The following is a 14280-nucleotide window of genomic DNA, read 5'->3' as shown; positions in this document are numbered from 1 at the left end:
TGCACCTGTTATGTTTTTGATGTGGTTTTTGAGTCCTATGACCTATGAAAAACAAACCATAAGCAGAGTAAAATCGCTGAAAAATCACACGCCATTATCGGGACCTTTTTCTCTCATCGTTAAAATGCTGATAACCTCATTTTCGCCCAATATGTTTTGTCCCATCTCTAGTAACTGCTGCTTGAGTGATTATATTTGAGCAGCAATGATGAAATACAGGAGCCTTCAGCCTCCTGTTGCTTTCGCTGGGCCTTCTTTCCACATCTCATCACCTGCAACCCCCACAAGTGTGAATGGGGTCTTATTCATTGCAGTGTACCAGTCTTTAGATATGGTGGTGGCATTAAAAATAATAAATTAATTTCTTTTTTTTTTTCACGCTTTATTTTTTTACTCTTCATTTCCACTTGGTGATCCTGCCAGTAACACACTTCCTGTCCTAGCGCTCTTTTACTGTACTGTATGAAGGTGCGGGATTGTCATCCTAGGACAAGAAGTATGTTAGGTCTTCTCTCATCTTCATTACATGGGGTCGGGGGGGGTGTTGGACTGTGACTGTTAATGGAGCAATGGATGGAAAGAAGATTGTAGAATCTGTGGCTTGCTTTAGGTAAGATTTCAAGGGTCAGCATTTCTGTGAATGAGCTTATTCTGTAATGGTTTTATAGTGAAGGTTGTAAATGGTTAATAGTGAATTATCTCCGCCCATACAATTAACCTCTCAGCGTTCAGAGAGGGATGTTATATTTATTGGTTGGTTAGGTGAGCTTTCATCACAGCAAAGGCGACTCCTTATGTCAATAAGGATCAAAGATTACCCCGTCTGTAAACGCAGAATCTGATTTCAGCAGCAGCCATGTCATCCTCGCTAAGACACATTATCTGTACCCGGAATGCACCCAACTTCAAAGGGATACTCAGGTATGAACTTGAATTCTGTATTTTTCTGTAGTCTTTAAACCAACCTTGTCACCAAGTGGAGAAAGTGAATCCACTAACCCTCTGTAAAAGAATTGAATATTCGATTCTCGGTGGGCAATGTGTGAAATCTTTGCTCTCTTGAAGAGCTCCAGGTGTCGCTGCTATATGACACTTCGTGATGTGGTGGCTGCGTTCCCCTTGTTGCATGCTGTGGCTTCTCCTACTGACCCCCTATGTCACTACAGGACACATTAGTGATGTAAGAGTTGGATAATATGCTTGCCTTTTCCTCTGCTTCCTCCTGTGACATCTAAACAAGGACATTCTCATCCTGCGGGATCTGGGGTGATGTCGTCCTTCAACTTGCAGGACATCTAGATGAAGACAATATCCTGTGGGATCTGGGGTGATGTCATCCTTCACCTTGCAGGACATCTAGATGAGGACAATATCATCCTGCGGTATCTGGGGTGATGTCCTTCACCTTGCAGGACATCTAGATGAGGACAATATCATCCTGCGGTATCTGGGGTGATGTCCTTCACCTTGCAGGACATCTAGATGAGGACAATATCATCCTGCGGGATCTGGGGTGATGTCCTTCACCTTGCAGGACGTCTAGACGAGGACAATATCATCCTGCGGGATCTGGGGTGATGTTGTCCTTCACCTTGCAGGGTCCCAGGGAATGTCACATACTCCAAATCTCGCCCCAGAGACATTCCCAGCGCTGTAATAAAGGGGTGTATAAACTCCTGCGCTAATACAGTGTAAAAATAGTTAGGCCCCTTTCACACATGCGGACTGTTAATTTCACCAGTTCAGTCACGTCTTTTCAAAGGAAAAACAGATTAAATTTTCATCGGCTGCTCTTCCGTTTCTCATTAGTTTTTTTTTTTTTTTTTTTTTTTTACATCCACTACCAATGCAAAAACGGATGGAAAAACAGACCATTTGTCAGTTTACATCTGTTTCTCGTCTGATCATTTTTTTTTAACGGAAGGAAAATAGCGCTATGATCAGTTTGAAAAACCGGATGTTGACTGATGTAAATGGATGATCATCCATTTACATCGGGTTTTCCATAGAGATGCATTGATGTCTGTTTTTTTTATCCATCAACGGATGGATGAAAAAAAAATGGTTCGCATGTGTGAAAGGGGCCTTTTAACTAAAGAACAAAACAAAAAAGTGAATGATTGCTGCAAACATCTAAAATGTGTTCCCACACTCGGTATACAAATGAATAAATTGCGCAACTTCAATCTCTCTATTAACATATACAGTATAAAGTGATGAAATATAAAATAATTACATGATGCGATTAGAAGTGCCTCATAAACAAAATCCTATAATTAATACATAGTACGTGTTCAACAATGTGCAAAATATGCTGCATTAAAGCACCATTAAGTTTCACACAGTCCCATATCTCGTGGTGTAACAAAAGTGCCTAACGATTACTTCACACGTGTCACCTCAGTGCTCACAGAACTCCCACCTTCATATAGAAATCTACACGCCAAATATGTATTGATCTGTTGGTACTCAGGTCTCTATAACACTTGGGATCCTTTAGATGTCCTCATATATGTTCCCAACATATTGAGGTGCCTGGTCCCTTTTAAGGCTCTGAATATTTTGCATGCTTACAGGTGTATCAGGAAACAAAGATATAGAAAAAGCCTCCCATAGTGTAATATTGTAAGAAATAGCCTTTTATTAAAGTTTAAAATTTTGCTTACATTTGTGAAAACTATAAAATGCCAAAGTTTATATCAGGAGAATCTAGAAAAGTGCCCTCATACATCACTTCTGGTCCGCGACTGCCTCCGAGATGCCCTACGCGTTACGTCACGCCCACCTGACTTCTTTAGGGCGTAACTATAATGTGTGAAGTAATTGTTAAACACTTTCGTTACAACAGGAGATGTGGGACTGTTAACACTGTTAATACACGGCTCTATTAAACTTATTGGCGCTTTATTGCAGCATATTTTGCACATTGTTGAACACGCACTATGAATTAAATTATACCATTTTTGAGGCACTTCTACAAACATCATGTAATTATTTTATGTGTTCATCACTTTATACTGTAGAGAGATTGGGCAACATCAATTTATTTATTCATTCCCAGCACTGTGCTGTGGTGTCTTCTCGCAATGTCTGGAGTAATCAGTATTCCCAGAGATCTTGTCGGAGGGGGATGTCACCCCCTGCACCACTCTTGTTCTGCCGATTGCGGCGATACCTCACATGTGTGGTTTGAACACCGTTTTCACATGCAGGCGCTGCTCACGTATGCGTTTGCTTCTGCACGCGAGCTCGGCGGGATGGGGTGCATTTAAACTTTATTTTTTTATTACACTGTTCTTTAAAAAAACAACAACAAAAAAAACATTGTGTCACTTTTAACCCTATTACAAGGAATTTAAACATCCCTTGTAATAGAAAAAAAGCATGACAGGACCTCTTAAATATGAGATCTGGGGTCAAAAGGACCTCAGATCTCATATTTACACTAAAATGCAATAAAAAAAAAATGAAAAAAATTTAAATGTCATTTATTAAAAAAATAAATAAAATGTTGCTTTAAGAGCTATGGGCAGAAGTTACGTTTTGATGTCCCTTCTGACCTGCTATGGTATGGAGACGGGTGAGGGCCATCTTCCCCTCACTCGTCTCCATATCAAGCCAGGAAGAGGACCCGATCGCCTCTGCCGCTACGACTGCTCTGGTAAGCGGCGGAGGGCACCAAGGAACGGCGGGGGGGGGGGGGCGGGCCTCTCCCATCGCCGATAAAAGTGATCTTGTGGCGAATCCGCTACAGAGGCCACTTTTATCGGAAACCGGACCATTCACTAAAGAAGAGGATACTGGGTTTATGGCAGCTAGCTGCTGCCATAACAACGATATCCCTCTTCAAAGTGCCGACGTATATGGGCGTGAGCCGCTCTGGAAGTGGTTAACACATCTCCCAGGCTCCTTTTTGTATACCTTTTCGGGACCTCTGATCCACTCCGGGTTTTGCACGGCTCCCTTGCAAGTCATTTGGACTCATCTGGACAGCCCTGGTGCCATACCTGTGGTCTAGGGGCCATATGCCCCTTTGGTATATGATGTCAGGCCCTCAGACATCAGCAGTCTGTGGTGGAAATAATGCATTGATCTCCACTAGCCTTATGTAACCTATTACTAATTTAATATTGTCTTCTTCCATTTCTCCATTCAAAAAGTATCGTATCCACACTTTCTGAAGGTCATTTCCTCTGTTAGTTCTGCAGTCTCTCTGACAGCCTCAAGCATTACATATACTGAACATTATGTGTGGCCCTTTAGTGACGTCAGGGGCCGCCATTGAGGCCCTCTATAGCTCATAAGTTGACAAGCACTGCTCTATAGCCTGGGGGAGCAGATAGGTCATGTCTGTTGGAACGTAAGATTGGTAAAACTACAAACATGTGTAGGGCTGTAGACTGACTAGCCATAGGCCCGTACAGCCTGATAGTTAGGATTGTTAATGTGTAGTGAGAGGCAAGACTAGATTTTGCTTTTGTTGCAAGTTTTTCAGGTTTTTTTTTTTTGGAGAACTGTAGCTGTCCTGTATAGCACAAATAAACTCACCACTGTTTGGCAGCACATCATCGGACTGATATCTGTGCCTCAAAAGGTTGCTTACCCCCAGGGATCATTAAGCTGTGTTCACATGGGTGTAGGGCTGCGTTTGCCCACATGAGGATGCACAGGTATTGCATGCAGCCCCATGCGGGGGGGGGTTACAGTCATGTCAATTGATGAAGTTAATGCATGGATACAGCCGCTTCTCCCAATTTGACATCCATGTGGGTGCGGTTGCACAGCCCTGAACATATACTGTCTCCGGGGCCAGGCACTTACATGGTAGTCAGATTGGGAGCAGCAGCTGTACCTGTGCAGCCGCTGTATCCCAATTGACATGAATGAGTGGGTAGAGACAGTCTGCATCAAGGGGTTAATCATGTGTAGGTAACTGCTGCTTGAGCAATTTTACATGCAAGCAGCAACGATGAGCTGCAAGAACTGTTTCTGAAATCGCCCCTGAAGTCGGGACTGACACATGGTAATGAAATCGTGCGAGTTCAGCTGAACTCGCACAATTTCATTCCCGCAGTCGGTGTGAACCAGGGCTTAAGCGGAGTAAATTGGAGGGTAGTAAACAGACAGCAGAGTCTCAGCCGCCTATAGAGCAGGCTCTGTTTTTGTCTGCTCTGCATAAACTGAGCAGACTGTCCTCCACCTGCTCTCCTCTGATCAGTAGGGGATCTGTTGGCTGTTCAGAGTGGAATCTGCCCCTTGTGAATAGGCCTAAAGCCCAGTGCACACGGGTCGATGTTGGGAGACATCAGCCAGTTTCATTAGAAACTGGCCAACATTTGTCCCGTGTGTGTGTCAGCCAGTCCAACAGAAGCCTGCCAAACGGCCGGCTTCTATCGGACGAGTATGCTGGGAAAACCAGCAGCTGACTGGCTCCCGATCAGCGCTCTCAGCCATTGGCTGAGAGCACTGACTGGAGTGTTCTGACAGGGGGGCCATCCCCCTGTTCAGAGCAAAGATTGCTGTACTAAAGTCAGACTGTTAGTACAGAGGCTCTGACCCGAGCTGCCAGTTTTACCCCTTTCGAAAAAACTATTAGTGTGTACCAGACTTTACAGACCAAAAGAGAGCAAATAAGATAACTTTATTGTTGGGGTTTACATATAAACCTCAGTTGACATTTAAATTTGACAAATAATAAGAGGATGCAGGAAAACATCTATTGATTGTTTAAAAGAAAAATATGGAGTTTCGTTTTTGTCCAGAATCATACTTGCCTAGCTGGATGCTGCATCAGTCCCCCGCCGGCTCTAACACTAAGAACCGAGCGATCAAACACCACCGGTCACTCGGTTCTCACAGCTTCTTAAGCAGAGAGGTACTGACTGTCAGTTAGCAGCTCTCTGCTCTAGCCCCCCACGCTCACTGAAGTGCTGGACTGTGGAGGGTGCAGGAGCCGGGTGCTGGGCCAGGCATGTGGAGCGATCCCGACTTCATTGTTGTAATCTTTCCCGAGCCTGGACCGGCTCTGTGAAGTCAGCGGATTTCAGCCCGTTGTCTGCGCTCTCCGCCAATGACGGAGAGCACTGATCAGAGTGTTCTGCTAGGGGGCCGTCCCCCTGCCAGAATGCAACAGCTAAGCGGGGGAGATCGCTGTGCTTTCTTTGCATAGTGAGTAAAGCTGCTCTAACCGGAGCTAAAAGGGTTTTTTTTTTCTTTTTTTTTCCCTTCAACCAGAAATGGATGGTTTGGGTGATATTTTGAGACTAGGTTGGTAATGTAGCTGGGGACAGAATTGTGGTTTGGCTTTGGTTAGTATCCCAACGTCCGTGGGAATAAACAATGCCCCATCGTTTCTGTCAGTAGGAGGAATCGCACCGCATAGTGGGTGTCATTGAGAGGAATTGTGCCCCATTGTTGGTGACATTGGGAGGAATTGTGCCCCATTGTTGGTGACATTGGGAGGAATTGTGCTCCATTGTTGGTGACATTGGGAGGAATTGTGCCCCATTGTTGGTGTCATTGAGAGGAATTGTGCCCCATTGTTGGTGACATTGGGAGAAATTGTGTACCATCTTTGGTGTCATTGGGAGGAATTATGCCTCATTGTTGGTATTATTAGATAAAAATAGTTCCCCAAGGACTGGATAAAAGTAAGCAAAGGGCCACAGTTTGGAGACCACCGATCTAGAGGAAAGTATTAAAAAATAGTTGAGGGTTTAATACTACTATCTGCAATATCCAAGGTTCTACAGCTAAAAAAAAAATGTCTGTTGCTCTACTATATCTCATATTTCCCTAGAAGGGGTATAAGAAAAGCAGGAAACATTTCACACAAAGGGTTGTAGTTTTCCCAAAATCATAACGCAGGTCTATATGTCTAATTTTAAAATAAAAATTAGAGAATGAAAAATAAACTTTGTACTATGATTTCCAGGGTCAGCATTTCTGTGAATGAGCTTATTCTGTAATGGTTTTATAGTGGCGGCTTTAAATGATTAATAGTGAATTATCTCCGCTCATACAATTAACTTCTCAGCGTTTAGAGAGGGATGTTATATTTATTTGTTGGTTAGGTTAGGTGAGGTTTCATCACAGCAAAGGTGACTCCTTATGTCAATAAAGATCAAAGATTACCCCGTCTGTTAACTCAGAATCTGATTCCAGCAGCAGCCATGTCATCCTCGCTAAGACGCGTTATCTGTACCCGGAATGCACCCAACTTCAAAGGGATACTCAGGTATGAACTTGGCTTCTTTCTGTATTTCTTTATCTGTAGTCCTTAAACCAACCTTGTCATCAAGTGGAGAAAGCCCATTAGCGCCCTGTAAAAAAAGAGGAATATTTGATTCTCAGTGCGTAATGTGTGAAAACTCTCTTGAAGAGCTCCAGGTGGCACTGCTATCTGACACTTGGTGGTGTGCTGGGTAGCGTTCCCCTTGCTGCATGCTGTGGTTTCTCCTGCCAGCCCCCATGTCACTGTAGGACACATTAGTGATGTAAGAGTTAGATAGAGTTAGAGTTAGATAGTATGCTTGCCTTTTTCCTCATCTTTCTCCTGTGACATCTAGACCAGGGTGACGTCATCCTGCAGGATCTGGGGTGATGTTGTCTACCACCTGGCCGGATCTCGGGGGAATGTCTCATGCTCCAAATCTCACCCCAGGGACATTCCCAGCACTGTACTGTGGCATCTTCTTGTCAGATCTGAAGCAATCAATATTCCCCGGGATCTCATTGGATGAGGATGCCACCCCCTGCTCAACTGAGTCCTGGATGCAGGGGATTGCAGAGAATTCAGACAGAGGAAAATGTAACCAATTTTTAACTTGAGCCAGGGTGGATTTGATTTAAATCAAGTCGCTTTAAATCACAATTTAAATCGCTAGTAAAAAGGCTTGGTTTAAATCGACTCGATTTAAATCATAATTTTTAAAGAGCAACTGTCATCTCTGTCCCACAGGGGCTCCTTCTCTGACCCGCTGTTGCCTTACGACAGTCTCATTCACTTAAATGGGACGGCTGGTGATGCAGCAGTGACACAACAAGGTGAGGGACATGGCGGCAGCAGCTGAGTGGATGGCCGCTAACAGGCGCTGCCATGGTGGATCTGAAATGACAGGTGCTCTTTTTAAATGTAAGGACTTATTCTTGCTGGTAGTTAGAATCTTTAATATTTGCAAACAAAATAAAGGTTTCCTATTTAGAATAATAAGCTGTCAGGTTAGTAAAACTGCGATATCCCAATTGATTCAATCATACAGTTTGTAGTGTACATAGATTTGCAAAACAATGGGATAAAGGAATATTCCTGAACTTTGGTTTAATTCATGGTTACTGTGACATTGTGGGAATGCATCAATGCAGTGCATGTTATCTCAGCAGTATTTTATTAAAATAAATTTGATAAAAATTTTAAAAATCCGATTTAAAAAAAAAAAAAAATCATTGATTTTTATCCACCCTGACTTGAGCACGTTTTTGCTGGATAGCATTAGTAGCACATTGAATGGTTTTACTAGATTTTGCACTTAGTCCAATGCCAACGTCTTAAAGAAGCCATCAGCCCTCTCAAATACCTATTTATAAAAGTACCTTTTAGACATACCTTAAAGTGGTTGTAAACCCTCAAGGTTTTTCACTTTAATGCATTGTATGCATTGAGCTGGAAAACCTCCTGTAATGCTGCAGCCCCCCGAGCCCTCGTTTTACTTGCCTCGCACCGGGGGCAAGCACATCAGCAAAAGCAGGTGTCTTAGGTCCTGATTGGATGAATTGATAGCAGCGCAGCCATTGGCTCCCGCTGCTGTCAATCCAATCCAATGACGGGGGGGCGGGGGCCGAGTCCTGCTGTCTGTGTCAATAGAAGCAGGACTCGGGAGCACACCCACACAGGTGTCCTGAAGAAGAGTGCTTCTCCAACGGGGCACTTGGGAAGAGGAGTAGCTACTAGCGCCGTTGAGGGACCTCAGAAGAGGAGGATCGGGGCCACTCTGTGCAAAACCAACTGCACAAAGGAGGTAAGTATGACATGTATGTTATTTAAAAAAAAAAAAAAACTGAAGCTTTACAACCCCTTTAAACCCTTCAGTATTCTGGCCGGTCACATGATGTTATTAATGGTGGCTTTATGGGTCCATTGTGTTCCTATGATGTGATGTCCTTCTCCTTGGATTTTATGACATTCATATTATGAGCAATATGAGCAGCGTTCAATACAATAGTACTGTGAGCCTAGGCCAGATGTGTCAAAGATGGCCTGGGCCCGCAAGAAATAAATAATAGTGCAGCACTGAAAATTGACAAACTTCTATTGATTGCTGAAACAAAGATATAACTCTCAGTGCCACAAAATTATGACATAAACAACTCAAATCACATGTGAAATGTCCATAGTGATAAAAACATAAAACAGTGAAAAGTAGTACAAAACAAAACAAAAAATTCTTGAATCTGAAGTTGAGCAAAAAAACAATAGTCCAGTAAACAATATTCTTGTGAGAAAATGAATTCCATACCAATTCAATTTTATGGGATTCATTTTCTCACAACAAGATTATTGTTTACTGAATATTAGATTTTTTTGCTGAACTTCAAACTCAAGAATTTTTTTGTTTTGTACTACTTTTCACTGTTTTATGTTTTTATCACTATGGACATTTCACATGTGATTTGAGTCATTTATGTCATCATTTTGTGGCACAGAGATGTATATCTTTGTTTCAGCAATCAGTATTCTAGATTTATCACTTTTCAGCGCTGCACTATTGTTTGTTTTTGTGTTTTGCACTATATGTCTAGTGGAGTGTCAGCAGCTGTACATATTCTCTATGTGCAGTTCTACTACACCCCTATATGCCCACAAGAAATAGGTTGGACAATACTGGACATAATTCACTCCAAGAGTTTTCTTTACGGAGGGCTGGTAAGGTTAGTTTAATAACACCAATCTCCCTAGATGTATTTGGAAGGCTGTGAGCTGCCTAGTCTGCTGCGTGTGACCAGGATGTCTCTTGCAATGTTGATCATCAGAGTTTCTGAAACGTTCTATTGCATTTTGGGTATGTTTTTAGGGCCCATTCACACTAGAATGCAGTGTGGGAAAGTCGTGTTCCTGTGCTGCTTCACGCACCGCATTCCAATCGCACTTCCCTTGTGATCTGCTGCGGAGGTCAGTGCAAAGTTAGAAGCCCCAAACGCAGGTCGCAAATGCAGTACATTTGCCTGCATCAGATCGCATGGAATAAAAGTACCATGCAATTTGACTGTAATGCATTTCAAAAAGTAGTACATGCACTACTTTTGGTGCGGTGCCATTTCAGCTCATTCAAAATTAATGGGGCTGATATCGTACTGCACAAATTTGCATGTGAATCACACAGGGTACCGCACAGCGTTCCTGTGCGATTCACATGCAGTTCCTAGTATGAATGGGCCCTTAGAGCCATACCTGAGGCTGCACATTGTTTCATTTTTAGATTTCATCCCTCTTTAATGACAACAGGCAGTTATGTAATGCTAAAGGAGGTGTGATGGCATAAATGGTAATCGTGTTAAAGGATTAAACCACACCTGGGGGATCTCACATGGTAAAAACAAAGAGCTGCAGGTGTAAGCTGACAGCATAGGATGTCTGATTGATTGTAAATGTTTTATAGGCGCACCTCTCCCTCCATATCTATACTGACCTCTCCTTTTGTAGATCATGCATGTTCCCTGGTCCCATCCCACAGGACAGTTTCTGGAGGTCATGTTTGTCCCCTGGCTCCATCCCACAATGCAGTTTTTGGAGGTTGTGCATGTTCCTTGGATTCATCCCATAATGCACATTCCAGAGATCCTACATGTCCCCTGACCCCATCCCACAATGCATATCCAGAGATCATACATGTCCCCTGACCCCATCCCACAATGCACATTCCAGAGATCCTACATGTCCCCTGACCCCATCCCACAATGCATATCCAGAGATCATACATGTCCCCTGGCCCCATCCCACAATGTACGTTCCAGAGATCATACATGTCCCCTGACCCCATCCCACAATGCACATTCCAGAGATCATACATGTCCCCTGGCCCCATCCCACAATGCATATTCCAGAGATCATACATGTCCCCTGGCCCCATCCCACAATGCATATTCCAGAGATCATACATGTCCCCTGGCCCCATCCCACAATGCATATTCCAGAGATCATACATGGCCCCATCCCACAATGCACATTCCAGAGATCATACATGTCCCCTGACCCCATCCCACAATGCACATTCCAGAGATCATACATGTCCCCTGGCCCCATCCCACAATGCATATTCCAGAGATCATACATGGCCCCATCCCACAATGCACATTCCAGAGATCATACATGTCCCCTGACCCCATCCCACAATGCACATTCCAGAGATCATACATGTCCCCTGACCCCATCCCACAATGCACATTCCAGAGATCATACATGTCCCCTGACCCCATCCCACAATGCACATTCCAGAGATCATACATGTCCCCTGGCCCCATCCCACAATGCACATTCCAGAGATCATACATGTCCCCTGAACCCCATCCCACAATGCACATTCCAGAGATCATACATGTCCCCTGGCCCCATCCCACAATGCACATTCCAGAGATCATACATGTCCCCTGGCCCCATCCCACAATGCACATTCCAGAGATCATACATGTCCCCTGGCCCCATCCCACAATGCATATTCCAGAGATCATACATGGCCCCTGACCCCATCCCACAATGCATATTCCAGAGATCATACATGTTTCCTGAACCCCATCCCACAATGCACATTCCAGAGATCATACATGTCTCCTGGCCCCGTCCCACAATGCAGTTTTTGGAGACTGTGCATGTCCCAAGGCCTCATCCCACACTATGGTTTGTGGAGATCATTCGTGTCCTTTGTCCCGATCACACAATGTCATTTCTGAGGGCCTAGCAGAAGGCCTGTCCTGTGGTCTACCGATATGCAAAATGTGATGTTGAGAAAGTAGCTATTTTTTTATACCAACTTCAGATCTTCCACAAGCAGTGGCCCATCAGCAGCTGAAGGGAGCCCATGACTGCCTATAGCTATCTATTGGGACAGCGGGAGGATAAATAAGGAGGGATCTAGGTCTACCTTCTATTCAACTAATTTGGATTTTCTAAGTATGGATGAGTGTTGGTAATGCAAAGAACACCGGGGTGAGGTCCCTCCTGTAGATCTCTTTATTTCAACTGAACCTTACTAAAGTCTCACCTATTTTACTGCATTCTCTGCAACTGTATAATAGTTGTAAGATGTGGGAGATGGAGATTCAGGTGCAGAGATCTCACTGCTGGAATCCCTGAAAGATATTATGCTGTTAAGTGATTGCAACCATTGGCCTTCACCCAACACTAACATTTTATATTTTGTGTGGCCTAAACCTTTGAGGATAGGAATGCAGGAGCTGCCATTGCTGACTTGTTTTAAAGCTGCAGCCTCCTTGGCGTTCATTCTGATCCTGGCTTCACTGCCCAATGAATCCTTCACCTGGAACAAACAAGCGAGCGATCATTGAAGTCTTAACCTGTACACTTTTTTTTTCCTGGTCATTGATTAACTGGATAAGGAAACCATGATCAGAACAGCCTTGGAGCCTGTACCTTTAAAAACAAGTCGGCAACAGTAGTTCCCATTTTCTTTCACAGGTTCCCTTTAAGCATGATTTTGCTAGGCACCAGTTGGAAAGGGACAAGATAACACCTACAGCCCTCTGACTGGCTGAAATTTATGTCAATAAGAATCAAAGGTTACATCTTGCCCCGGAGCTATAGGCAGAGGGTATACAGGCAGGTCCTGGCTCCTGAAGCATGTCGGCTACACTGAGACGTATAATCTATACAACCAAAGCCCCTGCCAGGCGCGATGTCTACAGGTAAGACTGCTTCTCACCTTTATCAGGAAATCACTGCCACTCATTGAGGATTGCTTCATTACAGTATTTTACTGTATTTGAGTCAGCAATCAATATTAAAATACTTATTACTGATATATACTTGCTGTTATCCTGGATAGGGAACTACAAGGTCTAGCATGCCTAGCCAGTCTTTGTGTCATGCTGGGAATTAGTTCTGCAGTGGCTGGAGAGCCGTACATTCCCCATGTTTGTAGAAATATATTTTATTATGTAATATAAAAGTGTAATATGAACGCGGGGTTCTAGTTTATTACATTTTTTTTTTTTTTTGTTTTTTTTTTTTTTTTTACCCTACTGCATTCTCTGCATTAAAGTAAAAGATGTTTAGGTAACAGCATCACCCCCTGAGCCCTCACTCCATCCAGCGCTGTGCCCATCTGTAGCAGCTTTGCTGAGGCAGCAGGATCCATTGGCTCCCACTGCTGTCAGTCAAATCCTGCAATGGGGGTGGGACCCAGCCATGCTGTCTGTCAAAATACGCAGGCAGCGTGGCTCAGGATTGAGCCGGCAGGTGAAGCGGCTTCCTATGATGGCACACTGGGGAGAGAAGGAGCCAGGAGCGATGGCAGGCACCAGAGAAGCCCCTCCCACTATAGTCTTTAGATCGGGGAAAAGAGCAGTTGGGAGGTCATGTGACCGCACAGAGGTGATCTGAAATTAGGTATTTAGCGACATCTTTTAAACTACTTGAGCTCCGCAAGGTTTTACCCTCTTCCTGACCAGGCCATTTTTTGCGATACAACACTGTTATTTTAACTGACAATTGCGTGGTCGTGCGTCACTGTGCCCAAATACATTTTTTGTCCTTTTTTTTTTTTTTCTCTCACAAATAGAGCTTTCTTTTTGTGGCATTTGATCACCTCTGTGGTTTTTATTTCTTGCGCTATAAACAAAAAGACCGACAATTTTGGGGGAAAAAAAAAATTTTTTTTACTTTCTGCTATAAAACACTCAATAAAAAAATGTAGAAAATCGAATTTCTTCATCAATTTAGGCCAATATGTATTCTGCTACATATTTTTGGTAAAATACATCCCAATAAGTGTATATTGATTTTTGCAAAAGTTATAGCATCTACAATATATATAATGGAAATATTATTTTTATTTTATTTTACTAGTAATGGTGGCAATCGGCGACTTATAGCGGGACTGCAATATTGAGGCGGACAAATCTGACACTTTTTTGGGGACCAGTGACCCTAATACATTGATCTGTGTAAAAAAATTTGCACTGTCACTACTAATGACACTGGCTGGAAAGGGGTTAACATCAGAGGCGATCAGAGGGTTAACTGTGTGCCTAGGCTGTGCTTACTAACTG

General features: G+C 43.4%; 1 protein-coding gene across 4 annotated transcripts in view; it reads left to right on the top strand.

Annotated features, from left to right (window-relative positions):
* RIDA (reactive intermediate imine deaminase A) overlaps positions 1 to 14280 on the top strand; it is a 49770-nt gene that overhangs the window by 8768 nt on the left and 26722 nt on the right. Inside the window, exon 1 of one of the 4 annotated variants that reach the window (XM_073632024.1) lies at positions 737 to 921. The exons of 1 other annotated variant lie outside the window; for it this stretch is intronic. In XM_073632024.1, coding sequence (XP_073488125.1) covers positions 857 to 921 — 65 coding nt within the window. In that variant the 5' untranslated portion in view covers positions 737 to 856. Of the gene's footprint in view, positions 1 to 736; positions 922 to 7076; positions 7238 to 12760; positions 12916 to 14280 lie in introns of those variants that run through there. 2 more of the 4 variants (XM_073632023.1, XM_073632025.1) reach the window with 2 other exon arrangements.

This window comes from Aquarana catesbeiana, linkage group LG05 (assembly GCF_042186555.1).
Source record: "Aquarana catesbeiana isolate 2022-GZ linkage group LG05, ASM4218655v1, whole genome shotgun sequence".
NCBI classification, from domain to species: domain Eukaryota; kingdom Metazoa; phylum Chordata; class Amphibia; order Anura; family Ranidae; genus Aquarana; species Aquarana catesbeiana.
Note: the sequence above shows the minus strand (reverse complement) of the source record. Positions and strands in the feature narration are given on the sequence as shown.